This window comes from Lagopus muta, chromosome 1 (genome assembly GCF_023343835.1).
Source record: "Lagopus muta isolate bLagMut1 chromosome 1, bLagMut1 primary, whole genome shotgun sequence".
NCBI classification, from domain to species: Eukaryota; Metazoa; Chordata; class Aves; order Galliformes; family Phasianidae; genus Lagopus; species Lagopus muta.
The window spans coordinates 52,897,400-52,923,461 of NC_064433.1; the positions used below are offsets into that span (position 1 = coordinate 52,897,400).

Genomic DNA, 26,062 nt, shown 5'->3' on the forward strand with positions numbered 1-26,062 from the left:
CTGTACAATGATCCTATGGTTTAAATACTGAAGAGCTAGCTACTGGCAGGTATATCTGGCAGCAGAGAAATAAATTGAATTTGTCTCATATTTTCCTCACAACTGAGAAAGTTGCTATACAGTAAAAATAAAACAAAACAAAATAAAAAAAACAGCGTTAATTGTTCTGAGTCCCGGTCATTCAAATAGCTTTTGAGGGAGGAGAGCAAAAGTATCTTTATTACTGGAAAGGTGCCTCCTTCCCTTTCAAATGTTCACAAGCCACCCTGCCAGTTTCTGGAGAAGAATACCATGGTCTGGCCTCAGAGCGGGTAGCTAATTGGAGAACTTACAAAAAGAGACATGCAGAAGAAGAATCTCTCTATTTCCCAGCTGTTCACAGTGACAGTTGGAAAGTAGAATCCAAATAAGTTTGACAAATACCTCCCACTAAGGAGAAGATGTGCTGAGGATAAGGATAAGCAAGAAAACAGAGAACTGCATTTTCTCCCTGTAGTCACAGGCTGCCCAACCAAGAGGAAGAAAACTGTGCTTATAAGTGTTTGCTTAATGTGTATTTATTTATTGCCTGTCTTAAAGGAGTGAATCATCTGTGCTCTGCTTAAGAAATAGCTTTCCCTGCTTTGCCCTTATATTATCCATCTGCACTGCGGAGATGGTGAGGATTCCTGTTCCCTTTGACCAGCTGTGTATCTTCACACCTTCTACTTTTTACACCTACTAGGCAAGATGGTTTCTAGTCGCCCCAGATGGACACAGTGAGCATAACAGAATGGATCCACAAACAGAGGACTGTACCTTTTAGACAGAAAGTGTTGTAATTTTAAGTTTCATTATACTGGATTGTTTGAAGCTGTGACATTTCCTTATTACGCTGTCACCAGAGTAGGACTGCCACCTCTCCTGCATCTGACTCTTACAACACTTGCAAAATACATGCTAAAGCTTTGTACAGCTGGGGACTGTAAAACTACTTCCCCATATTTTGGGTGGCTGTGGGAAGAGCTGCTGGAGGTGTTCAACAGAGGGAGATGGCAGTGATTCCCAAGAGGCCTCATTACATTACTCCACTGCCGGATGCGGGTGGCATTAATCAGTTGCATGTGTGGGTCCCCGAGGCAATTACAGCAATGTCTCCATGAGGAGTTTCTGCTGACTCCCTTCAGACCACAGCCAAGAAAGCAGCCCTGCCTTGGCAAATGTATTTGAACAGCTCAAAAGCCACATGCTGGCCACTCCTAATTAAGTAGGAGAAAGAGATGACTATTTTTGACCCATATACTGCAGTTTGCGATTTAGCATATTCCACTGTGTCCTGCAGAGACAGACCAGTTAGCAGATGAGGGGGAAGAAATCAAAGTTGTACACTGCACTATTTAGCATGTACAGCACATCACCTGTGCAGTCAGCTGCTGAAGAAGGCTAGCAAATGGCAGCACCATACTGGAATGTCAAAACTACAACTAGAACTGCTAATGCAGATATTAGAATAAGCTGTATTGGCAACACTGGCAACATGTCTGTACAAGATCATCTAAATTTCCATCTTCAACCCACTGAGAGGCTTTTCAGTAGAAAAGTTCGACAGAGCTTAGGCACTGACTGCAGAAAGCTTTATATTCCCTTCCAGAAGAATCAGTTTTCATACTTCTTGAGGTTTTAGAATCTTCTGCACAAGATAAAACTTGCCAGTACCCAGCAATAATGAAACACAAGCTTTGTGGTTTTACATAAGGAGATATGAATTTAGGATCATGGTTCTCTTTTTAACTCAACATGATAAAGACAGGACACTGTCAAGAAACAATCAACCTGCGAATATTCTGAGTAAACATAAGAGGTTCCAGAAAAAGTTGAATAATTTCCATATTTTATCTCCTGGAAGAATAGTTGATGGATTTAGAATGCAGACATGAACAGGCAATATGTTGAAGTCATTGTCACGCTTGTGCCTGCTGACCACCTTCATCTGAACATCTTGATGAGCAAAACTTCTGCCATAACAAATTCAGAGAGAACAACTTGTCACGTGATTTGCTATAGCTTCAGAGTCCGATTCGTCTCACCTAAATTTAGTGGTCAGAAAGTCAGGCATCTAAGAACAGTGAGTCATCTGTGTTCTGTCTGCGGCCTCCAGGACAGTTTATCAAACCTCAATTTGTGAAGCCTAAATACTGAGAACAACAGAGGAGTGATCTTTAGAAGATGGCTCTTTCCTTCCTGCTGCAGCCCATTAGTTTTTAGGTTATACTGCTGTATGGGGTTGACTGGTGTTAAGTGAAAAGTCCCTTTTTCATAGCTGTTGACTCCACAGATCCTGGCAGATCTCATATGCTGGGAAATGTTCAACTGTGTACAAAGTGATTTGTGATTGTAGATGATAGGAGCCAAGACCAGGGTCTATTACTGGGGGGAAAAAAAATCAAAAAACACCCACAACAAAATATACCATACAAAATAATACATTTGTTCTTTTCTGAATGGCATCTGTGGAGGTGCAAGATGTGGGCCAAGCTAGAAACACTTTGACTTCAGTAGTGTTTTACTTGAAAACAATTGCACTGATCTTTGCTTTTCTTACCCATTGATCTATACCTCAAATCACTGAATTTTTGTATTAAGTAGTATGTTTAGAAAGAGTTTAATCTATACTTATTCCATAGTACTTAAACGATTCTCTCATCCCTTCCCAATGCAACAACTGATTTGCTCCGTTAACCATAACAGAACGCTTTGCTCTCCTGACTTGGTGCAATTTTCCCTTGATGTTGTGGCTTTCAGAATAGAGGAATTACTTGCTTTCATACTCCCTTAAACATGCCCCAGCTTCAGCTGTGGGTTACATTTACTGCTTATATTTACTGGGGCTTATATTTTGTAGAGCGTGAAACTTCAATATATCTACAAAAAAACCCAAAATGAATGGTGGGGACATGCTGGATCACCTGGTTGTACATGACTTTATGTGGGGAAGCAACCTAATGTTTTCTAGGTAGTTTGGACACACAAAAACTGTGCTGTTTTGGGATTGAAACCTTGGCTCCCAGAATGAACTTCGGGATGCACTGAAAGGAAAGATAATTCCCCTCCTATTTGCAGTCAAGAGACCATGTTGAGACTTCTAGAAGGCAGAGCTAATGGCTGTGCATAAGGGGACAGGATACAGTGCTCTGCTCTTCCCCCTCATCAGGCTCACCCGATGCAGCTGTGTTTATGAATGTGTCATGAATGTAAAAGGAATAATTGCTTGAAAATAACATGGACTCTAAATATCTAGTATTTGACAATAAATTCTGTTATGACTGAATGCAAGACGGAAAGTTTTGTAATGGTAGGTCAGCTAATCGCAAATGAGTCAGTGACTTCTTTTTCCCTACAGTGAAGAGACTATTGAAAGACAATATTTTTAAAGTACTCATTGGGCCCTGCCTGACTATTAACTCACCCAATGAAGCATCTATTCAGCCTTGTTGGAGTGTCCAAAGCATCGCCATCTGGGCGGATGCCTGCCCATGCTGCCTGAATCACCTTTCACACTCTACATCCGGTTTAATGAAGAGTGCTTAAGCATGCTGAACTCAAAACACTGGGGCCTAGTGATCTTTGCCAGATATAAAAGCGACATTTGTTGGAGGGCTCTTGACAGGAAATTACCATTTTCTGGGCTAACTCACACTTGCTGCAACTGCTGCCTCAGACCTAGACAAGAAGCCATTTAAGTCTGGGACGCTTTAAGAAGATTATTGTTAAGGCCTTGCCCAAGAATGAAAAATTAATTCAATGTCTTTTATTATTATTTTAGAAAATACTACGTTAAATATGTCCTACCAAGAAGTGAAGATTGAATTCCTAAAGCGTGGGGATCGAGAATAATCTCCTTATTCATATCCTCAGCTCACTGGCTGATTATGCATAGAGGTGAAAGGTGTCTCTGTCCAAACAGCAAAATATTTTCCTTATGAATGTGGCTCTGACTTTACAGTGCATTCGCTCACGTTTTTGCAGAATGCTGTAAGTGAGTATTCTGTGTCAGCCACTACTTTAAGATTTGCAAATAACTCATACCAGGAATGATAGCTATTGTGAAGGGCTGGCTATAAATTAACTTCATGAAGATCTGATAAAAAATATCAGCATTGGAACTGTTGATCAGTTTGATCTTTATAACCCTGTATTCAATCCTTTGGTCCACAAAATGAAGCTTATTAAATCTTGGTGTGTCAAATAGGTGGGGTGAAGTTTTCAAGACACTCTAAATGACCTCGGTACTTTTGGGAGAGGCATTTGGAGCCTCATGAAAACCTCATTTGCTATTATTTAAAAATTAGACACGTTCCCTGTTGTATTCAATACATAATTACTTCAACTACATTTTAATAATCTCAAGACTGTTATGAAACTGTAGAGTTAGGAACAATAATTCTTGTTGCATGGGTAGGATTTGGACAGATTTGGACACTCGGTATCGGATGACAGAATGGTTTAGTGGGGGAGGGTTCAACGTTCTGATTGCTTTGGTATAGTCATAAGCTTATACTGGTTATGTGCTGGATAGACAAGAACTTTTCCCTTTTCCCCCTCCATGTGCCGTCCTTGTATAATTCCTATGTGCAGAGCATCCACCATGGGAGAATCTATGCAGATAACTCCTAAGTCTGGAAAACAGATGGAGAAAGGAAGTGGGAGGAATGATGGAGATCTATAACATCTCTAATGGTAAGAGTAAATAGCGAAAGCGTATTGCCTGTTTCTCTTCATTCCCCAAAATATAGGCAATCCAATGCAATTCTGAGGTAACAGGTTTAAAATTAATAGCAGATTACAAGCTTCATACAGCCCATTGTTAAGAGTCTCTAAGTACAAAAAAAGCGCAAAGAATTTAATGTAGAATAAGTTGCTAGAAAATACAACAGTCCAGCTGCCGCTTCCTACTCAGGACATCCCCAAGTCAGCTCTTACCAAGCAGTGTAGCTATGCTGGTAAAAGGACCACTCTCTACCTATCCTTTCGCTAATAATTTTCCTCTATACATTTGCTTCTGGCCATAACTGCATATAGAACCTGGATAAATGGACCTACAATATGATTCACAATAGCCATGCGTTAGAGTACTAAAATAGTACTGTATTTTTTGCTGTGTATTGCACTGCATTTACAGTGATGCACATTCATATGACAGGAATCTTTACACGTTACTAGGTATATTAAAATATAAAAACATCCTGCTGCAGATTTTTCTCATTCATTACTTTTCCTACTAATAGTGTTACCCTTGTGAATTACAAAGAAAAATCACTGCAGCGCTAATTAATTTATGACTAAGGAAGAGGTGGAATTATATGAATTGAAATATTTACGCATAGCTTGAAAGGATCAAATCCTGTTCAGTCAGGGTGAAATCTGCAGACAAAAGCTGTGATCAAAAGCCATCCAAATGCAGATTGTGGAAGCGGATTAGATGGTGGCATTGTGAAGGGGTTACCTCTGAAGCGGGTACCTCTCTGCTACACTTGACAGAGGTTCACAGGAACACTCAGAGGCTTTTAGACAAACTCATCTATTTTTCTACCCTGGTATCTGGTTCACCTAAAATTCGAGGCAAGCGAACGTAACAAAATATAAAGTCAACATAGTTCTGTTTATGTACACACATTACACGGCCTCCTAAATAATGATGGAGTTTATATTGTGTGATTGAATTCACTTCAGCGCTGTTGCATGGAGAACTAGGTAGCACCAAATCAATTCGTAGATCATTTTTTTATTTGTGTACCTGGCTCTCGGCCAGTAAGCCAAGTCAAGAAATGAGCAATCAGGCCTGGAGTTACAAGGAAACAACTGTTCTGAGAACTAATCACAGATGCTGATGAAAGGAAAAAAACATTCGGATTAAGACCAAGGTTTGAACAGACTGTCCCTGTCAACAAAAAGACTCTTAGCCAGCAGTGGGAATTAGTCAGCCTGCATTGCCAGAAGGAGCCATTTTTAGGTTCCTGCTGGGTTAGTAGCTGCAGAAATTACTACATCAGAACATTGATTTCCCTCTACTGTTTTTATACAGGTCATCTCCACTGTTCTGCTTGCTTGTCCACCTGCGAGTCATTTATCTGTCTGAGAGCTACTTAATAAAACCTGCACTTATCTTAAGGACACATCACATTGCTCTGTGAGCCAAGGTAAGTGCCAGGACTGTTTCACAGGTGAGAGATAACAATATCCTCATGAGCTTTCACCAGTCAGTTGTGGGAGGGGGTGATGCACTGTGCCTCAGTTTTATCAAATATCACTGTTTCATCTCCTTCAACACTAGTGGATTCAAATGATCCAGGAGTCTCTCACTAACATGGACCAAATGCTTTTCAGGTAGGGATAGGCTTGTCTTAGGACTGCCACCTATACTCTCCAAGAGCTGTATGTGCTACAAGATCTACAGCTGTCTGACTTCTTTCCCAGCACAGCCCCACTGTAAGGATTCCACTGACAAAACCATAGCAGGTATCCTGAAATTTACACAGTGCAATCATCATATAACTCTGTGTGTGAAGCTAAGATCAATACGCTACATGTTAACAATTCTAGTTTAAAGGGTCACTCGCTTCCTTCTCCCCTCCCTTATGTTCAGCACTCCCCACTTCCCTCAAAAGAAAGCTATTCCCTCCATCTCATTTGCTCTAATGTCATTTGTTTTGGTGGCTGTCTGTAAACCTTATATGTGAAATGATCCATCTTTAAGTTATATGAAAGGAACAAACAAAAAAGTCAAATACAACTCTTTCTTTATGAATATTGCTTTGGGCTGGAAAACAGCCCTAAAATAAGTGATCTGATAAAACCTGGATTACATTGCACTGTTCCACAGAAAGAGGTTGGATAGACATGGTGATCTTCCAAACCAAAGAAGTAATTTATAGCTGCAGCCTATAAGCCACCTCTATTACATCTTGTCTGTTTCAACTCAGATCCTTGTCTAGGACAAGGGCTCTCTCTGATTCCATGTTTGCAGAGGAGAACTTACCCCCCACACAGATTTTTTCTTGGGAATTAATCTGTTGACACTGTCCTAAAGAGCTAAAGCTGAGACAGAGTTCTATATTTGAACTGAATGTAAATTATAACAAAGAATTCTTTTGAAGAGAGATGGTCAATGCCTCCACTTCTAGGCTGATTATATTACCACAGCAATACACATTTCATCTCTTTGGGTTTCAGTACAGTAGCAGCTGTTTACATATTCACTGCAAATTTGGATTCCTGTATTTTGATTTTGCAGTAGGATTCGTGAGTCCTACTGCAAGCCCAGGTTCTACTTAGAAAGTCCGCTAGAAGAAATGCAGTTCCATAACACCCTTTTAGGCTTTGTGGGCAACAGCACTTTTCATTTATATACTTCTGGCTAAAAGTAACTAAGAAAGCATTTATTACCAGGGAAAGCATTTTACAGAAGCTCATTTAGTTAAAAAAAGTAAGATCATTTAAGATTCTTTGAAAGTTTTTTTTCAGTTTATATCTTTCAACAAAGAATGAGCACATTTATGGGGTTTTGTTAACCTTATCCTGCTATGAGAGTGCATCTCAGTTTACAAGCAGCACGAGAAAGAGCATGTTAAATACAGGTAGAAATAATGCTGTTCTCAGATGTAATCATTAAAGGATAACTGTTCTTCATGTGCATCCAGGACAATTCAAGGGCTACTCAGAGAGGAAAAAATTATCAGACATCTGCACTTGTAGAGCCAGCTTATTACAGGATGAAAAAAAACATAATGATTTTAATGTATGTTACTATTTCTATACGGCATATTAACAAGGACGGGAAAACCACACATGTTTTCATCTTGCTTTGCTTAATTTATTTATTGCTTAACTTGTGCTGTCTGTGTCAGTGTGGCAGACAGAAGATATGAAAGAAAATCCTTGTAAGGGTAATAACATTTTTAAACAATAAAAGTCTAATTCACTATTTTACCTAGAGATTCATTGCCTGAGAGGTCATTTCAGAACTACCACTTATGTAGGTTTTCTCCAGTAAAGGATAAGAGAGTAAAGAAAGTTCATGGATGAATTTAAGTCAAAAAGTTATGTACCTTGGAAAAAACCTTGAGATAACAGGATATGGGCTGTAATGAAAAAACAATATATACAAACCTATCATAGTACATTGTACTTAAACATTTATTCACTGTTTCCATTAAAGATACAACAACTACTTAAATCCTCACACCTGATGTATTCTCTTTGGTGGACCAGCTGCTACACAAATGGGTGAGAAGTTGTAGAACTATTGCTTCCATCAACTAGAGAGCCATTGTTGAGCTGGTCCAAATGAGCATACTGCGTTTTCCTAAGACAATCTTCCTAGCTGATCTCAAAAAGCTTTAGAAGGAGATTAATATCATTATTCTTATCTTAAAGACTGGAAAAATAAAGCATAAAGAAGGAATTACTTCTTGAGATCACCTAGTAGACCAATGTCAAAGACCAGAATGAGATGCATGTTTAATGTTTTCTAGTCCGAAGCTCCGCCAAATTCATATCTTCACAACTGGTCTGTGACTGTAATTAAACATGGTTTTCCATACTAGACTTACATAAATTTCTAGCAGATGAAGCATAAAAGGCACTGTGTGTGTGGAATACCCCAAAGACATCACCTCCTGCTTCTAGTTGCACCCTGTAGATCTTCTAACAGAGGACAGACCTATACACCAGTTGCATAGTATACTAAAGCCTTCCTATAGTGGCACTACTTTGGAACTGTTGCCAAATATCATCTTCATGCTTAATATATGCTGTTTCCCACTGACTGTTTTGTGAACTGAAATAATTACTGACTTAATTCCTTAGCTGATGGTAGGAGACCAAAGCACACACATTAGATAGAACCTCTTTGGAATGGTGCCCCAAAGTTATTCAAACGATATACAAAACTCACAGTTTTTTGCAAACTCCTAATCATATTTATTCTCAAGAGCAGAGACACCAGAAGAATTCACTATGGTCTCTGCATCTCCTTTCAATTGTATTAAAACACTTTTATTGTTAGGTATCACTTCCTGTTCACAATGCCTAAGAAACACACAGTGAATTATATTAACAATTGGTTTCGGATACTCCTTAACACATAAGCACTTCATATGATACAGACTGCTTGATTTTGGAGTTTAGTACTCTAAGTTCATAAGTCAAAGTTATTTCTGATTAAAAAAATCTCCACCAGAATGAAAAGATGCCAAGAAAAGAAAAAAAAAAAAAAAGTGATTATCAATGACTAGAAATAATTCAAAGATCTTGTATGCTGATAAGAAATTTACAAGCACGACTTTACTTAAAATGTTGTAGCAAGAATTTTAAAGAAATTATTCCAACTTACCTGTGAAGAGCTTCTGTGGTAAGCGGAGTAATGAAGTGGTCCAGAGATAGCAGTATCATGTGGTAAAGATGGATATTGACTCTGCATTGGATGGGGGTGCTGATTGCTATAGCTACCGTAGTTGTAACTTCCTGTGTATCTAAAATTCAATTAAAAACACTATTTAGTAGGCATAATCTTTATATTCCCACTAATAATGCTGTAACTTCCATGTGACATACAGTAGCATTTTTTTGCATAGCAGAATGATTTCTAAAATAACCCTTATATATGTGTGTGTGTATTTCTGAGATCAGCTGGGAAGCAGCTGCCACTTAGCAGGGTGTTCAATACAACAACAAATTGAGAGACTCAGGATGTTTCTGTGACAAGTTTTACGCTGCAGGCTCATCTGTGCACTTTCTCCCTTTTATTACTATCCCACTGCCATGTTTCTAGTAAATTGCTAGGCTGAGCACGTGTGGTAATATTTGACTTAAGGAACTGCACTGTGGAGTTCAGCCATCTCTTTGCACTGCAGCCACAAGTTCCTTATCTTGGGGAGGGAGAGAGATGTGTTCATTTGCATCTGAAGCATACAACAAACAGCTTTAGTGCAGCTTACTAGAGGACAGGATGGCATTTGAGGTTGGAGAACCTGCCCACTTTCTTTTATCATTTCAAATGCTTGTCTTGGAACAGCCCAGGGTAAAAGAGAGAGCAATTTACTTAGCTATAAGAAGCTGCAGGGTCAGTGCTTGTAGATCACCATTATGTGCATCATTCATTAGCAGAAGATGAATTTACATTTTCTGCATCCTCTACATCTTTGTGTAGCCATGTGAACATCTGATACGAATTCAGCCCTTAAAATATATGCTAGATCAAAATGAAATGGCAATAAACAAAACAAAAACAAAACAAAACAAAAGGGCAGCCAAGTCGTTGTGGGAGATAAAAGAAAGTTTTTTGTATGGATTTCAGCTTTTTTTTTTTTTCTGTAAAGTTCAATGTCATTGTTACACTGGGTAAAGTTTAAACACCTTTGTTATTCTTTTGATTTTATAGTGGTGCTCTACAGGTACCATGTCAAGTTTTAGACCAGGCAAACCAAAAGGCTTCACAATGAGAGCTGAGTACCCTCTCTAACAATATTTTCTAGACGTAAGCTCCCTCGTCTATATTTACTGTTGAATATTTAGCTCTCACTCTTATATCCGCTTGTGTTTAGCTGTAAACAAGAGTCGTTTCCATAATCTACCTCAGACAAGCTGATGTTCGTAAGGTAGGATTTTGATAGGCTCTCTGTGGAGAGCTGGGGCAGAGAGAAATGACTGTGTCATGGAGCTGTTCCACATAACAGTAGGCAGACATCTTGTGTGTTAATTCCTTCAACACAATTGACTGGGAAGCAAAATCCACAACAGATATTTTTGGCAGTCTCATAAGCCTGACATTTCACAGTGCAGTTTTTCTCTGGTTCAAGAGGAGATTCATCCAGCTGGTCTCTCCTATAGTCTAGAGAGCCCTTGGATTCCCATGTAAAGCCAAGTCCGGAAGATACTGACCTTATCTTCTTCATTCAAAACTCGCTGGTTTTATTTTTGTTTGTTTGTTTGCTAAAATACACACTTTAATTCACTTGAATTTGGAGTGACAATGTTTCTTTTCTTAATTACTATCTTCTGTTTTTGGTTTAGGAATCTTTTTCTTTCTCTGTTCAACTTCAGGAGAAAGTGCTGAAGGATGTGAGGAGATTAATATAGTCCTTTAAGAGTGGTATTTTCCTGCCTATCTGAGAGTGCTTGGCTAAAAAAACCCTACATCTCTCTCAGAAAAAAGCCTGGAAAATTAATAATAAAAAAAATTCTGCTAAGTACCACTTTACAGTCACTTCTGAACTTCATCAACAGTCACTGAGTAGTGGAGACATTACACAGGTGGGGTGTCTTAGGGGAAGTCTGGATAGAAAGTGGCAGCAACTCTAGAGTTTAGCAGATATGAATATGATCCACTAAAAAATATTCAGTTGATCATTTGTACAATACAGGGAATCCTGGAATATCCTGCATTACTCCTGCAGTGGTGTAGGTTAGGACCATTTGGAAAGAAATTGGCTTTACTGAAAATTGCCTGCAAATTCTGGTAGCTAAAAAGTTGAACATGAATCACCACCGTGCCTTGGCAATGAAGAGGACCAGCTAACTACCTTACTGTATTAGCAGGAGCATAGACAGCAGACCTAAAAATGATTATTCCCTTGTATTTAGCACTTAAGGGACCTCATCTGGAGTACTGAGTCCTGTTTTAGTTTCTCAACTATGAAAAGGACATTGACACATTAAAGTGAAACTAGTGGAGGCCATCAATTTACAAGAAGAGAAGACTGGTTTACCCAGTCTTAAAAAGAGAGGCGAAGGAATGATCTTCAACTATCTATCAGGAGAGTATAGTGCAGATTGAGCCAGATTCATCTAGAAGGTGTACAGTCATGGAGTGAGAAGCAGTGGACATAAAACAGAACAAGGAATATTCCAACTAGGTATGAAGATTTTTTTTTCCTATTAATACTATAGATCTGTTTACTGTCCAGATATCGTATACATGCGGAGAGTACCACTGAAGATTTACTGGAGTGAGTTAAGGTGGTTAAGAAGATTGTGCTTTCTCTCAGTTCCACAAATCTACACTAGTATTGTTTGTTATAAGGGTTTTTGTTTGTTTGTTTGTTTGTTTGTTTTTTAATAAAGGAGAAGAGATCATTCAGCCCTTTCTTCTTGGCTGTTAATATGCAGTTGGCCTTAATTATTTGCATTTATTTTACAGGGAGACGTTTTGGTCATTAAATTTATATTATATCCTCTATAACCAGACAAAAATACAGAAAAAAATATTTGTATAAATCAGTTCAGCAATCTATATTTATCTCTCTTGGGAGCTAGGAGGGCTTTACATTGTTCCAAGTCCTCAGTTCTTGAAACATCTTCACTCTGAGGAACCTCTCTGTATGGAGAGGAACATACCTCTGTATGAATTGCTCTGATCTTTTAGGTATTCTCTTTCTATCTCAAGATGCTCTGGAGGCTTTATATTTCACAAAGGAGATGATCTTTAGAGTGAAAAATTGGAAGTAAACCCAGCAAAATGGCTGTTAGAATACTCTCAGGTATGCTGGGTGGTTAAGAATCTGCATTTCCTGTGAAATTCACTTGCAACAGGGAAATGGTCAGCATACAGCTTATGCTCTCTGCCTGCCTCCCTTGCTGAGTGTGAGGCTCAGCCTTTGAGCGAACAGCTGTTCACTCTATTTGTCTCTTCTCCAGAAACCTTGAAATCTCAGTGCAGACTTTGATCTCTCTCTGCTTCTTTCCAGGGCAGCCAACTGTTTGAATCTTGCATATAAGGTCTCCTGTATTCTTATTTTTTTCTCCTCTCTGAAGATACGGTTCTTTAAACAAGCTCTCAATCAGTATTTCTAAGAGAACTGTAATGAGTCTTGGGCTTCAAAACACCATGGGCGAGGTCATTAATGGATTTCTGTGCAGACATTTATACAGAAACATGTTTCTACTAGCATGTTGCTTTAGACATGAAGCATAAAAACTGATGTATCAATGTGCTGATTTTGCAGCAGATTCAAAATAAGTACATGTAATGATTCAGAAAAACTTCATAGTACTACTATATAGAGAGGGAATAAGATCAAGAAACATTTATGATAGATGCCACATGAGCATTGATTGACAAAGAGCTCTTATTGCTACGCTTACAGATGAGCAGGTAGATAGCACTGAAATGTTCTGATACCACTAAAATTACCAAATTTTTTCTACACACCTGTCCCATATAAAACCAAATAGTGAAAGAAGTCACATAACAGAATGTCTTTTTAACTTTCAGAAAAGCTAATTCACTCAGATAAAACTGTTTCCCCAAATCACCTTCCAGAGGCAAGAGATTCCTTTAGTAACAATGAATTCTCATGTGTATACGTGGATTTACAGCTATATTCACTCCTGTTCCATGTCTCTTCCAATTCTCGTATCCTGTTAGCTCCTAAACCTCCCAGCTACTCTGCTTCCAATTCCACCAAGCAATCATCCAGGGTTTTTCCAGGAGGGACATAGCAGTGATATTCAGACATAAATCCAAACCTTCAGTGACATTTTTTGAACTTCTTGTTTTATGTCAGCATCTGGGCTCTTGCTAAACTTGTTGTATTCCTGAGGCCCATTTCCACTGATTAACTTGATTGTTTATCTTTAGTTATGGATATCTATGAGTTACACTTTCGCTCAAGTGACAATGGCACAGAAGTGTTGTGAAAAGAGCAGAGGCTTTATCTGATTTTCTGAAGTTTTCCAAGATGAAATAACATTAAAGAAATTTCTGCTGTAACTACTTTAATTGAGTGCTTCAAGCAAATTTTGGTGATGGAGATGAGATTAGGATGTTATGTTGAAAATGTGGCTATTTTTCCATCCTTTAGAATTTTTTTATTTGCAGGCCTAACAACTGTCATAGAATCATCTAATCATTGAGGTCAGAAGGGACCCCTGGAGATTGTAGAGTATGCTCCCTGCATAAGTCTGCACAGCCAAGGACTGTGCCCATGTGAGTTCTGAATATCAGCAAGGATGGAGACTCCTTAGCCTCTTCATATGACTTGCTCCACTGTTTGATCACACTTGCAGTGAAACAAGTTGTTTGTTGTCTTTTTTTTTAAGTTTAACAGATTTTTTTCTATTTTAGTTTGTGCCCATTGCCTCTTGTGCTGCCACTGGATACCACTGAGAAGAATCTGTATCTGTTTTCTGAATGAGAATAGAGGGGAGCTGAGAACTGGATCTAGTGCTCCAGATGTAGCCTCAGATGTGCTGAGCAGAAGAGCAGAGTCATCTCTGAGACATGGTATGGGAGGTTAGTTCTTTGGACACAGAGCCTTTGAGGTAAAACATGGCATGTAAAAGAAGGAATCACAGATAGGAAGAAAGCTACCAAAAGCTACCAAAGCCTTCCCTTTTATCAAGTATTCACTAGGCCTATTGAGTTTTGAAGTTTAATCAGGACTTAGTAAGATGGTAAATCCAATCCTGAATAACCATACAGTAAAAACAACAGCCAAAGAATAATGGAGTATTTTTGCAGTACAGACTTACTACATCAAGGAACGGATTTCACTGCATTTTCAAAAAAAACATAAGCTTGGGTTCAACCCGAAAACCACACAAAACAAACAAGGCACTCACCCATGTTCTTCTCTGTGGGGATAAACAGGTATCCGATGTGTGACAGATGATGATGGTACATGTGGACTTCTCATGCAGGGCAGCTGTTGGGAATTTTCAGCCGGAGACCCAGCAGCTGTTGTCACAGTGTAGGTGAGCGACCACGTATAGGATTGCATAGCCCCTACAGACAAACATTAAAGAAAGGCAGATAAGATAGGCTAGTTCATAGAGGTGTTATGCTTTGAAACAGCTGCTAGAAAGAAAACTATTAAGCACCAATATTGGAAATAGCATCCAGCAAAGTGAACAAAACAGTCATGTCTGACGCATAAATAAAAGCAGAAATTATCAGCTGGAGTGCACAACTATCCAGAGGTAAGAGGCATATCTGGAACATTTCAAACTGTGAACTTTGAGGGTGGTATTGTAGCTTGAGGCTATCAGCTCAGAAAAAACTTGGGTAGGACTCAGCAATAGAGGAACAGCGGTGCTAGCATTTCACAAACATGATGCACCAACTCCTGGAGGTCCCTCTCACATGCAATGAGCTGCTGGCCTGTTTAGCTCACAGATCAGGCCTGGAGAGAAACAGAACGTACAATTAAAACAATGAAGGATTGGAAGAAGATGAGCATTACTCAAGAAAACTTCTTGAACACTTTTGCAGTTTTTCTCCTAATCCATCTGACTAGGTACCTGCCTGTGTAGCACAGTGGTAGATCCCCAAATTATAAAAATTATATGGACAGATATAGTGTAGCCATCTTCTTCCTGTAAGTAATGTTTCTTCTGACAGGGACTGACTTTTTTTTTTTTTTTAAAACATTTGGGAGGACCAAAGTGAAGAAGTGGATTTTCCATTTTGCTTGGAAGGTGCTGAGTTTTTTAATCATTCTGATCCCTTCCAGGCAAGAGCTCCAGACTCACGAGCCAGCTGCTGAAAAACCTTTGTCCTTTGCACACACCCTTTTCACTCAGGAGGCTGACAGATCCATTGTTCCAATACAACACAGCTCTTGCTGGAGGTCATGACCATAGTGGCTGAGATTACTCTGCAAATGAGGACCAGAACACTGAATTTAACCCAATCCAAACACTAGTTCGGGTTGTCCAGGCACTCCTGACTCTTTTTCACTACCTAAAAGGAATTGCAGGAGGTGACTTGTTTATTCACTGTGTATTCTGGAACTTCCTGTAATATGAAAGGGCCTAATTCCAAGAGGGACACGTATCACCCCAGTCCATGTTCACTCCACGATTTTAGGGAATGAAAAAACTATTTCAGATGTGCACAGTTTTCTTCAGGTGTATGTGATTTTATTTAGCAAAATCAGAGAAATAATTTTTTGCAATGGAAAATACTTAATTCTGAGTCTGACCAAAGGCATTCTGAGCTTCATAAGGTAAGATGTGAACTGGGGCTATTATATTAGAGACATTCTTGTATGTGTTATGGCCAAGGATGTATTTGCTAGGTCCATTTTCACATCTGCATTGTCTGTCACTGATTTTTGACTTTTCAGACTTTCACCTCCCCCCTTTAAGAATGATTGATATTCTCTGAAACTAAAGAGGAGGCATACTCAACAGAGCTAGCACATCAGTGCTATTCTGGCCATCAGCAGTCATGGTTCCTTGAGCTGAGGAAAAGTATTTAAGGAAGTCTGCCTTTACTAGAAAATATAGCTTAAGAGGAAGCAGTCAAAGCTATTTGTACAGTCACAAAATAGTTTCATTTGAAAACAAAAGAAAAACTAATTTGAAAATTTCAACAACTTGTCTATGGATAATTTTAATGAAATGTTTCAAAAGGTCAATATATTTTCCTAGTGTTATTGTCCAAAATAAAATTTGAAACAGTTTTAAAACAGGACTAAGCTCAAAATTAAAAAACACACACACAGGAAAAGGAAAGAAAGAAAAAAAAAAGAGAAAAGCAAGAAAAGAAGAGGAAAAAAAGAGAATCAAAAGAAAACCAAATACTTACTTCTAGGTAAAAATACCATTCTGTCCACACTTCTTAAATTTATCACAAAACAAAAGTATTACTTCAGATCGCCCTTTGAGTCAAAGAACTCATGACCTTCTTAGCCCTAGCATGAAGCTATAACACGGCCAAAAGATCCTCCACATTTTACCACGTATAGTTAATTTGTGCGGCCACAGCCATTGTGAAAAATTCTAGTGATCTTATCTCAGTCTGAGGAAAATGAGTCAATTCAGGACAAGATGTTTCTTGTACTCCCTGTGGGAAGTCTGCTCCTTGGATGAAAGGATGTGGCTGCTCTTGGCATTCAAGTCTAATTGGAAGCTGTCTCTGTTCAATTCTAAACTCAATGTTTAGAGTGTAACATAGATTGTGCCTGTCCAGACAATACAGAAACAAGGAATAGGTCTCGCACTGGAAGAGTTGTGAATATCTTTTTAAAATTACCCTAACCACAGTTTGTCCCAGGTACTATCAGATAGTACTTGGCACACCTGTTGTAGGAAACAGAATCATGGAATCACAAGGTTGGAAAGGACCTACAAGATCATCTATTCCAACCGTTCTCCTATCACCATTACCACCCACTAAGCTACTAAGCCATCTTGTCCAGATGCCTCTTGAGCACAAATACTCGGCTTCTTTTGGAGGTTGTGAATTAGAAGTGAATATATGTTGAGTTTTACCCTGGATTTACATAGTAACAGAAAGATGTTCAAATAATCTTCTCAGGATAGTGTTGGAAATTTACTGTTGCCTTGATTCTCTTAGTCTTCAGAAGGAAAATGGAGTTTTCCTTCACTGTTTCCACACTGTTTTCAGTTACCTAGTCACAAAGAAGAAGAGGGCAGAAGATGGCAATAGATTTGAGATTGTGTGTATCGGTATATATGAGGTCAATCAGAACACTGCCAACATTATGGCGGGTAGATAAGAAGGAATGGGAGTAGTCACAGATCTTCCTAGTTAGCTTTCTAACACCCATCTATGTCCCACGCCTATACAGTTGATTTCCTCAGCTGGCCACAGAACTGAACTCCAGGAGGTGAAGTCTCTTTTAGATACGACTGAACCCAACTGAACCACATTCTGAAATAAGGAAAAACAATAGTGGTTGAGCAACGTTTTGTTCTGCTTTTTGTTCTGAACATTCAGAGTTTGATTAAAATATGGAAGTTCATTTATTATCACTTCTTTTTCTTTTTTCTTTTAAAGATAAATTTGATTTTGAGGATACTAATTAATAGGCCATGTGATATCTACAGGAATCAGGTATAAGCGGGACTGCTAACATTGACTATGGCCTGTTGTCAGTGATGCCTTCATGTATACCACTGCCAAAAGAACCAAAAGTTGCTTCATTATGCTGCATTTTATTATTTGCTGTATGCTGAAGTAAATGATCACCCAGGTACAAGGAAGGTACTCACTGCACTGTGTATTACATCTGATAGCAAGCACTGATGTCAACCCCAAGTAATCAACAGTCATGAGTCAGACCTCCATTCTGCCTCCACAAAACAAAGAATTCTTCATGTAGAAAACAACAGCAACAAAACCATTGGGAAGGAGAGAACTGCCTGAGTTTTACACTCTGCAATTGTTAGAATTAAACTCTTTACTCTAGATGTTCTCATATATTTGCTTGAGTTCAGGAGCTGGAACTTTGCAGAAACAGTGTCATTGTATTCAAACACAAATATGAGAGCTGATAGCTCTGTGCAAGTTATCTCCTGAAATTTGGGCAGATCCCCAAACATAAGTATCTAGCCCAGACCTGGAAAACAGTTACCTAAAATGACAATTGATAACATGAAGACTGATTTCAGACATGTATTTCATGAAACTAAACAGTAATCTGCATACATCACTTTACTAATGTGTTAGAAAGTAGCTACAATTCAGAATTCATTTCAGGCTGTCCAAATAACATTGCATTAGCAAATGAGTAATCACAGCTTTCAAAGGAGCTTTGAGAGAGAATAGCACAGTCAGCCATATAGCTATCATTTTTATGACAATATTGCTGCAGTTTGAATAATCATTAATCTGGCCTTTGTGATTTAGAAAGGATAGAGACTAATTATCATTTTAAATGTCTGGTAACTTAACCCAAAGTTTTAAATAAAATGCTAGCTAAGCCATGCCAGATGTTGTAACACAGAATGCTATATATAGAATTTACCTTTCTTTTGCTTAGTACCATGTAATGGCAAAGTTTAGTTTACTGTCTCTTATGCTGACCATTGAGTGAAGGCAAAAAGGTTAAAACACAAGTTTAATAGTTAACTTTTATTGCTAATGTCATAAGAAAAAAAAAAAGTTAATTATACTTTAAATTAGGGAAGTAAAGCTAGTAGTAGTAGCCAATGGGACCAGTTCTCAACACGTACAAAGCATTTTCAGAGTTTTATATTTACCCCATGAAAGATGTTTAAGAAAATCAATAGAATGTCCTTTAAATATGTTTCTCCAGACCAGAACTTCCTGTCCCAAAATATTCTATATACTAGTTCCAAAAAATCTGTGTATGTAACATTTTGATTATATATATATATATATATATATATATATAAGAATTACATCTTTAGCACTGCCATTTTAAATTATAGCAATTTTCAGTGGTTGAAACATGGCTGAATTACCTTATGTGAACAGATCTTGCATTCCACTGTGCAATGGTTAGCAAACTGAAAAGGTGATCAGTTCATCTATATAATCCATATGGGAAATGAAGGTATTGCTAATTGTCCAAATTAGGTCTGGGAAATATCCATATACTTGTATTTATTTAATCTTAAATGGATAAACGGATGGCTGCTTGAATTGACAAATTTGGCTTGTTCTAGGCCAAAATGACTTTCACACTGGCAAAAATTAGACTGCACAAGATTGTAAGAATAAAATCCAATTCAACTGAAGCTTTCTGAACAACCTGAAAAATAAGAAGCTAGAAAAAAAACAGAGCTAAAATGATTAGAAATAGCTTTCTTGCCTAAGAAGTTCTGCTATGGGAATAATTACATCAAGTTCTACTGTCTGTATTATGGCAGTAGATCCTTCAACCACTGTACCTAAGTAATTCTTTTTCTGGCTTCAAACTTCACATCAGCAGATCTTGGCCTTACCAGGGCAAGCAAAAGAGTGAGAGAGAGAATAAAATAGACTATAAAAAAACAAGATACAACATGAAAACAGAAGGGAATTACATTGGTAATGTCTGTGTGAGTCCATTCTCTGATTCTACTCTATGATTACTGATGGATTCAGAAGCGATACATAAGGTTCATGCAATTCCTATTCCTGCCTGGATCTGAGGCTACATAAGGCATGGAAGGTGGAAGCTCATACAGATGACGTATAGGCTATTGTTTAAATATAGAATAAACCTTGGGTTAATAGTTAAGATATCCATATAGAGTTACAGTCTCTGTAGCTTAAGCAAAAACATCCCTCAACTTTCCACTCCTATCAATGCCACTGGAGAGCACATGGTTCCCAACTTTTCAGTCTTTTACTTCTAAGGTAGAATTCTGCATCCCTGTAATTTCTGGATACAATAGCACAATGTTCTTATAGGACCATTATGTGTACAGACCAAGTTACTCACAAAATCGACAATTCAAGACTCAAACATATACACCACCTCCAGCATTGCCTGATCCAAAGCAGACTGACCTGCTCACCTAACATGTTTAGGATTCATACTGCTTTATTGTCTAACTGTTCTGGGGGTGAGATCATTCTATTTCCTTCCTAAATGCAGTATAGTCTCCAACAATGAGAAAACCTTAAGTTTCAATGTAGGGATAGTAATTCTTAAATTGCCTTTAACCACAACTATGCACTGTGCCTCCCTATGGTGCCTTTGAAAACAAAGAAAACATTTGTCAGAAGGATTTATTACTCATTTGGCCACTGCCAAATTCTCCAGTGTGGTAAATCATAACTTTCTGACATTCTTTCATGAAGGTTTTGTAAGTTTTCTAGTACATCACAAGTGATAGCTTCCACATTCTGATTATATACCCATTGCACCAAGGGGCAGCAAAGCTGGTATTTTACTGCCTAGAATGTCTTCTGAAAGTCACTCACATTTCTGCCAGAAATCAAATTTCTGATTTTCATGAATTAAGAAAACACAGCTTTTAGATCATACAACAGATGGACCATCTTCTCCATGTCCAACAGGTAACAACTGGGTACACAGGATGGTTGCCCATTAATACAGGCCAATCAACAAGCCAGGTGGGTGCATCACTTTTTTTACTGTTTTCTGGTAGTTCACCCAAAAACTGAATATTAAGAATTGATTTTTCAACCTGTGGGCCCACCACAGTACAACAAGCTCATGAGCTCTGAAAACAGAGAATGTAACTGAAAACAGTATGGAGCATGCTTCAGACCTTCAATTCCTAATTTCTAATGTTGAAAGTTACCAGTAATGTGTAAAAACATGTCCAAGAGAAACGTGTGCAGATATTTAAGCATGTTTGGGTCTCAAATATGTCAAAAGATATCCAATTCTCATTTTTCCCACTGGGTATGCAGTGGGTATTAATTATTAATTAAGATGTTGAAAGCCTCAGCAAGCCTTAAAACAACTTGCATATTTCCTTGAGGTATATAACACTTTTCATAGAGATTGATTCCCATCAATGTCATTGAACATGCTTAAAAGTTTTCATGGCATTGCCAGAAATATGACCAATTTAACTGATTTAAAAACCATTTGGAAATACAGCAACAGGCCTGTTCTCTTGAAGGCCTCAGCAACAGAATATATTCTGGTCTGAGGACTCCTGTTAGGGCTCTGGACTCCAAGCATCAGATCCATTTCCTGTTAAACTGCACGCAATATTCGGATAAAAGAAAGTATAACCAATAGTTTAAACAGATTTCTGCTTGAGAAGGCTTAGCATCTCTCAAAAACAGGCACATATTGTGCTCAAGTTCCATGTCAGGTGATGGAATGCAAAAGCCATCTTCAAGCAGATCCAGCTGCCAGAAACCTGCCTACCTGTTGTAGCTGCTATGCCACCGTACTCTGGGGACTGGTTGCTGACAGGTGAGGGGGCAGAGGGCACTTCCACTGAGGTGGCAGATTTAGCTGGGGAGAAAGGCACTGGGGAGGGAGTTGGAGGAGCTGGTTCGCTCAGGATAATTTCTTCTCGTATTTCTGCTGTGGAGTGAGAGAAAAATCACAGAACAAATGATTAAAAGTGAAGGGACAGTGAGAAACTGTAGAAATACTATGTGAGCAGTTAAGTTCTTTGCATAATTCACGAAATCCATGGCAGGACTCACATAAATCTTTGAAAGAAGCACTTCAGTAAGATTCAGTATTACCAATGTGAGTTTATTTTAATAAGATCTCTTATAGAAAAGTGCTATTCTTCCTGATGTACATGTAAGAAATATGTGCATGGACAATGTAGGGCTTTATTCCTGTAAGATATGGTGACAGAGTGATTTAACTTTCCAAAATTAATGGAAGATGCAAGGAACGAAGATCAGTGTGGATCAGGAGCATCCCTGAGCAGAGAGACTAACGGCAGTCTCTGTCTGCTTCTGTTCTGGCAACTCAGTGCAAAGTAGAACAGGGCAAGGAATTTGCTTCGGTACAGACAATCAGAATTAAAATGCATCAGAAATTCTAGCCTTTTTTTTTTTTTAATTTACTTGCTCAATTCTTGTATCTCCCTTTTATTTAGGTTGATACAAACCCAGTGATATGAGTTTATTTAGTGTGAAACAAGGGTGAGAAAGAATCAAGACTGGGCCCGCTGAAATGCAAAGGTGGCTTACACAGATCAACTGAGGCAAAAGGTTCTCTATTTGAAAAACTGAGTTTGTGCTCAGGAATAGTATTTCAGACATCCAGAGTCAGACCATGAAGCAGGTCTCTTTCAGAATGCATTAACTCCAGGAAGCCCCTTGACAAATGACAGATTTCAAATCATGATGGAACCAAAAAAACAGCGTTGCACTCCTAGATAGGACTCACAGGGTTAGGTGAGGATAAAGAAAACAGTGAATCCAGTGGAGTAAAACAACAAATGATGAATAAAAGAACAAACTCACCTGTGCTTCCTTCTCCTTTCATTGCCCTCATTAGCTCATTAGCTCTTTCTTGACAATGGAGTGATTCTAGCAGGTACAATACGTAGTCATCAAACATCAAGTGAATAAGGTGAAAAGACCCTGGTAATAAAGTGAACAAACAGAAAAGCCATTGACTGTCTTAATACACTCATTAAACCAGTGATTAGGGGATTCGACACAAAAGGCACTGAGTAGAACTGCCTCAATATTGCACTACCACTGCAGTATGCCGGTTACTCAAAGTAAAAGAGGTTAAAGTAAATCTAAGGACCAGCATACTATCCACTCCTGCACTTACACAGGCATATACGACCAACTGTTGTGGTTAAAGAGGCTGCCTACCTGAGATCTGGGACTTGATATCGAGTTTTCTTTTCCTGCATTAGAATTGAACAGTTTAGACAGTTACACTGCAAGTGAAATTATCTATGGTATCAGATACAAATTTCTGTCAGAAGTATATTCCTAAATTGACTGCCCTAGTGATGTTCTGGTAAAAAAAAACAACAAAACAAAACAAAACTGAAGCACCTGTGTCATTGGACAATGAAATGAGTGAGAGACTAATCCATAGAAAGGTAGGAACAGCCTTCCAGATCTCCTGGTGGTATACCTCCAGTGCATTGCCTGGGTTGCATGAGGCACACGTTATCTGTCACACACAGAGGCATCACCAGCAATTCTACATATCTTAAAGGAAAGTCTTTTGCCTCAGCTTTGCTTCCTCTTACTTTTCCTACCACATTTTTTTTACCTAATTACCAGTTTGAATCATATCAACAGTATAAAATTTGGCCTGTTTTCTGTGCTATTATCTCTTCTGTGGTACTCTCTCTTAACTGCCATGACAGGAATGTGAAAAAAAGGTACTAAAAAGAAAAAGTGCAGACAAAACAAAATGTTGGGATGGAGTTAAAGAACTTGAAAATTAATAGTAAAAAGAGATTATGTTGTTAGTGCTCTGCCACAAATCCTCAAGTGAGAGCTGAGCACAGATGGAGAACTTGTTAATGTTGTTAGGAGGAACTGCTGGGAGATGCTATAGACTAGAGTAATAGAAATAAAATTTTTTTAGCACACTGTAAGAAGTTCTATCCTTAGGGATTTATTCTATCCTTAGTGATTTATAGAAAACCTTAATCTTTAAGTTCCTCAATTACAAATGACAGAGCTGAGGATAAATTAGTTGACAAACCTCTGATGCAGTTGGCAGTGAATGTAGTTACATGCCTCTCTGGAAATGGAAGTATTAATATTATTGCACAAGGCACTGGTGAAAGCTCACTTGGAATACTGCACCGTAACTCTAGTCACCAATGTCCAAGAAAAATCTGTACAAGCTTAAACTGGTATGGAGATTACCAGGAGGATGTGGGAAATGGACAATAGATTTCAAATTATTAAAAATGCTTTTCTGGCTTCATTTTACAGAAGGGAAAAGGAATTGCTTTCCATAATGTATAAAGAAAAATAGTTGTCTGGGGTGGTGAAGAAACGTTTGCCCCAGAGCATACATATCCACAAAAATAGATGTGTTGGAAGAGACCATAGATGCATTTCAACAGAAAATTAAAGAAGCAAAGCATGAAGACTGGGACACTGTGTAGTTTCTTCCTGAAAGGAATCACATTCATTTTGAGAGGAAGACTGACAAGTATCGAGATGGGGTTTGGTCAGTTTACGCAGTAGACTCCACAACATACAATACCTTTAATAGCTGCAGACAGGGCTTGATCACACAATACTTTTTTGAAAAGCTCCTTGGTTTATTTAGACTTGTATGGAATATTTAAAACATGCTCATGTTAGTGGTCAGATAACTCTAACACACGCAAATGCAGCCAGCTTAAATTAGCAGCTGCTCCAGCAGCCTGTGATTTAAACAGGAGAAAAATCACAAGCTGAGAAACAGAGATCGGTTACCGCCAGTCAAAAAAAAAAGCACCTGATCATCCAGATGTGTTCTTTTTGAAATTCCATTAACACATATTGAGGAAAATACTTCCATGGAAAAAAAAAAAAGATGCAACAAATTTCAAATTCAATTAAGTATCATAACAACTGATTTGTTCTTTGGAAAGTTAGCTTTATCTTGGGACACTAGATTTTATCATGGTGAAGCATAAGTATACCTCTAGTCCAGTTTCTACACTGAAATATACTGCTGAAGGGAGAAGAAGTGTTTTGAAAGGCCCTATATCCTTATACAATTCTAGCTGGCAATCCAGCTTTCAAAGCAACTCTGAGCACATTCTTTTTCTTTGTGACCTGATGGTCTTTGTGTTTCTTTCTCTTACTCCATGCCTGCATGGCTTCTGCCATCACTGATACAAGCAGAGTGCACACACGGGGAAGAGAATGTGAGCCTTTGTGTTCTTGGGCAAGGCAGCAGAGATAAACATACATGATTGCAACACCTTTGCTCAGAGGAGGAAATCTTTGGCTCTTCTTGAACGTGAAGCATTCAGTTTTTTGTTTCCACATCTATGCAAGTCAAAATGATAGCATGTTTCCCCAGCCTTGCAAGGATAAATACTGGAGATCATCACCTGATTACTTCTGAAGTTCTGTTTTAAAGATCTTTTGAATTAGAAGTCTTATTAAATAAAACCCTATGTAACATAGCAGTATTATGAAGACAGTGGACCTGATTGATCGCCTTGTTACTGATTCAGAGCTCCTCCAGTGAAAAAAAGAGATTATTAAGAAGATCCAAGTCTTACAGATTTCAGCGCAGCTCCTGCTCATGAGATTTTCCAAGGTAAGAAAATCAGGCCTCAGCGCTGCGAAGCCTCATGTGGTGGCAAAAGGCTCAGGGTATTTGGGGTTTGTCACTAAACTCTTCACTCTCTTTCATTCAAATAAGAAATCAAAAGAAAGTTGCTTATAGTTTCATAAAAAAACGCTTGCAAGTGTGAACCCTAAGCACTCAAATGCTACCAAGCAAATGACAAGAATGCAAGATTTGCTATTTAAAAAAATAGTCTTTGTTTTTGGGGGGTCTAATGCTCTGTTCTGAAGACTTGGGGTTGGCAATACTGAATGCAGCATTTAAAAACATCCCAGCACCCTTGTCACTCTTTTGAATTTCTCTCTTCCTCCTCTATTATTTCTCCCACTGTGTATTTTTAAACTCTGTATAGAGTTTTTGAGCCCAGAATTTGCGTGAAAGACGCCAGACAAACAAGTTGTTGATACTGAATGAATGCAATATTTTTATATTTCCAAATGATTCAAAAGTAATGTAAGCTACAGACTGAAACCAGTATCAAGGCATGTATTTCAGCAACCCAGTGAATAGCTATTCAGCACAATGTGCAGTAAATTATTCTGTGCTTGCAAGCTACTGTTTTTCACATTAAACTGTTTAGCTCGTTCAAGTATATCTTT

The 26,062-nt window shown here is 38.4% G+C and overlaps 1 protein-coding gene across 2 annotated transcripts in view; it reads right to left on the reverse strand.

Moving 5' to 3' along the window:
- Positions 1-26,062, reverse strand: part of RFX4 (regulatory factor X4) — a 91,848-nt gene that overhangs the window by 2,107 nt on the left and 63,679 nt on the right. For both annotated transcript variants that reach the window (XM_048933386.1, XM_048933387.1), the window contains 4 exons: positions 22,652-22,771; positions 21,588-21,749; positions 14,599-14,761; positions 9,371-9,509 (listed from right to left, as the gene is read on the reverse strand). In XM_048933386.1, the coding sequence (XP_048789343.1) occupies positions 9,371-9,509; positions 14,599-14,761; positions 21,588-21,749; positions 22,652-22,771 (584 nt within the window). The remainder of the gene's footprint in view (positions 1-9,370; positions 9,510-14,598; positions 14,762-21,587; positions 21,750-22,651; positions 22,772-26,062) is intronic.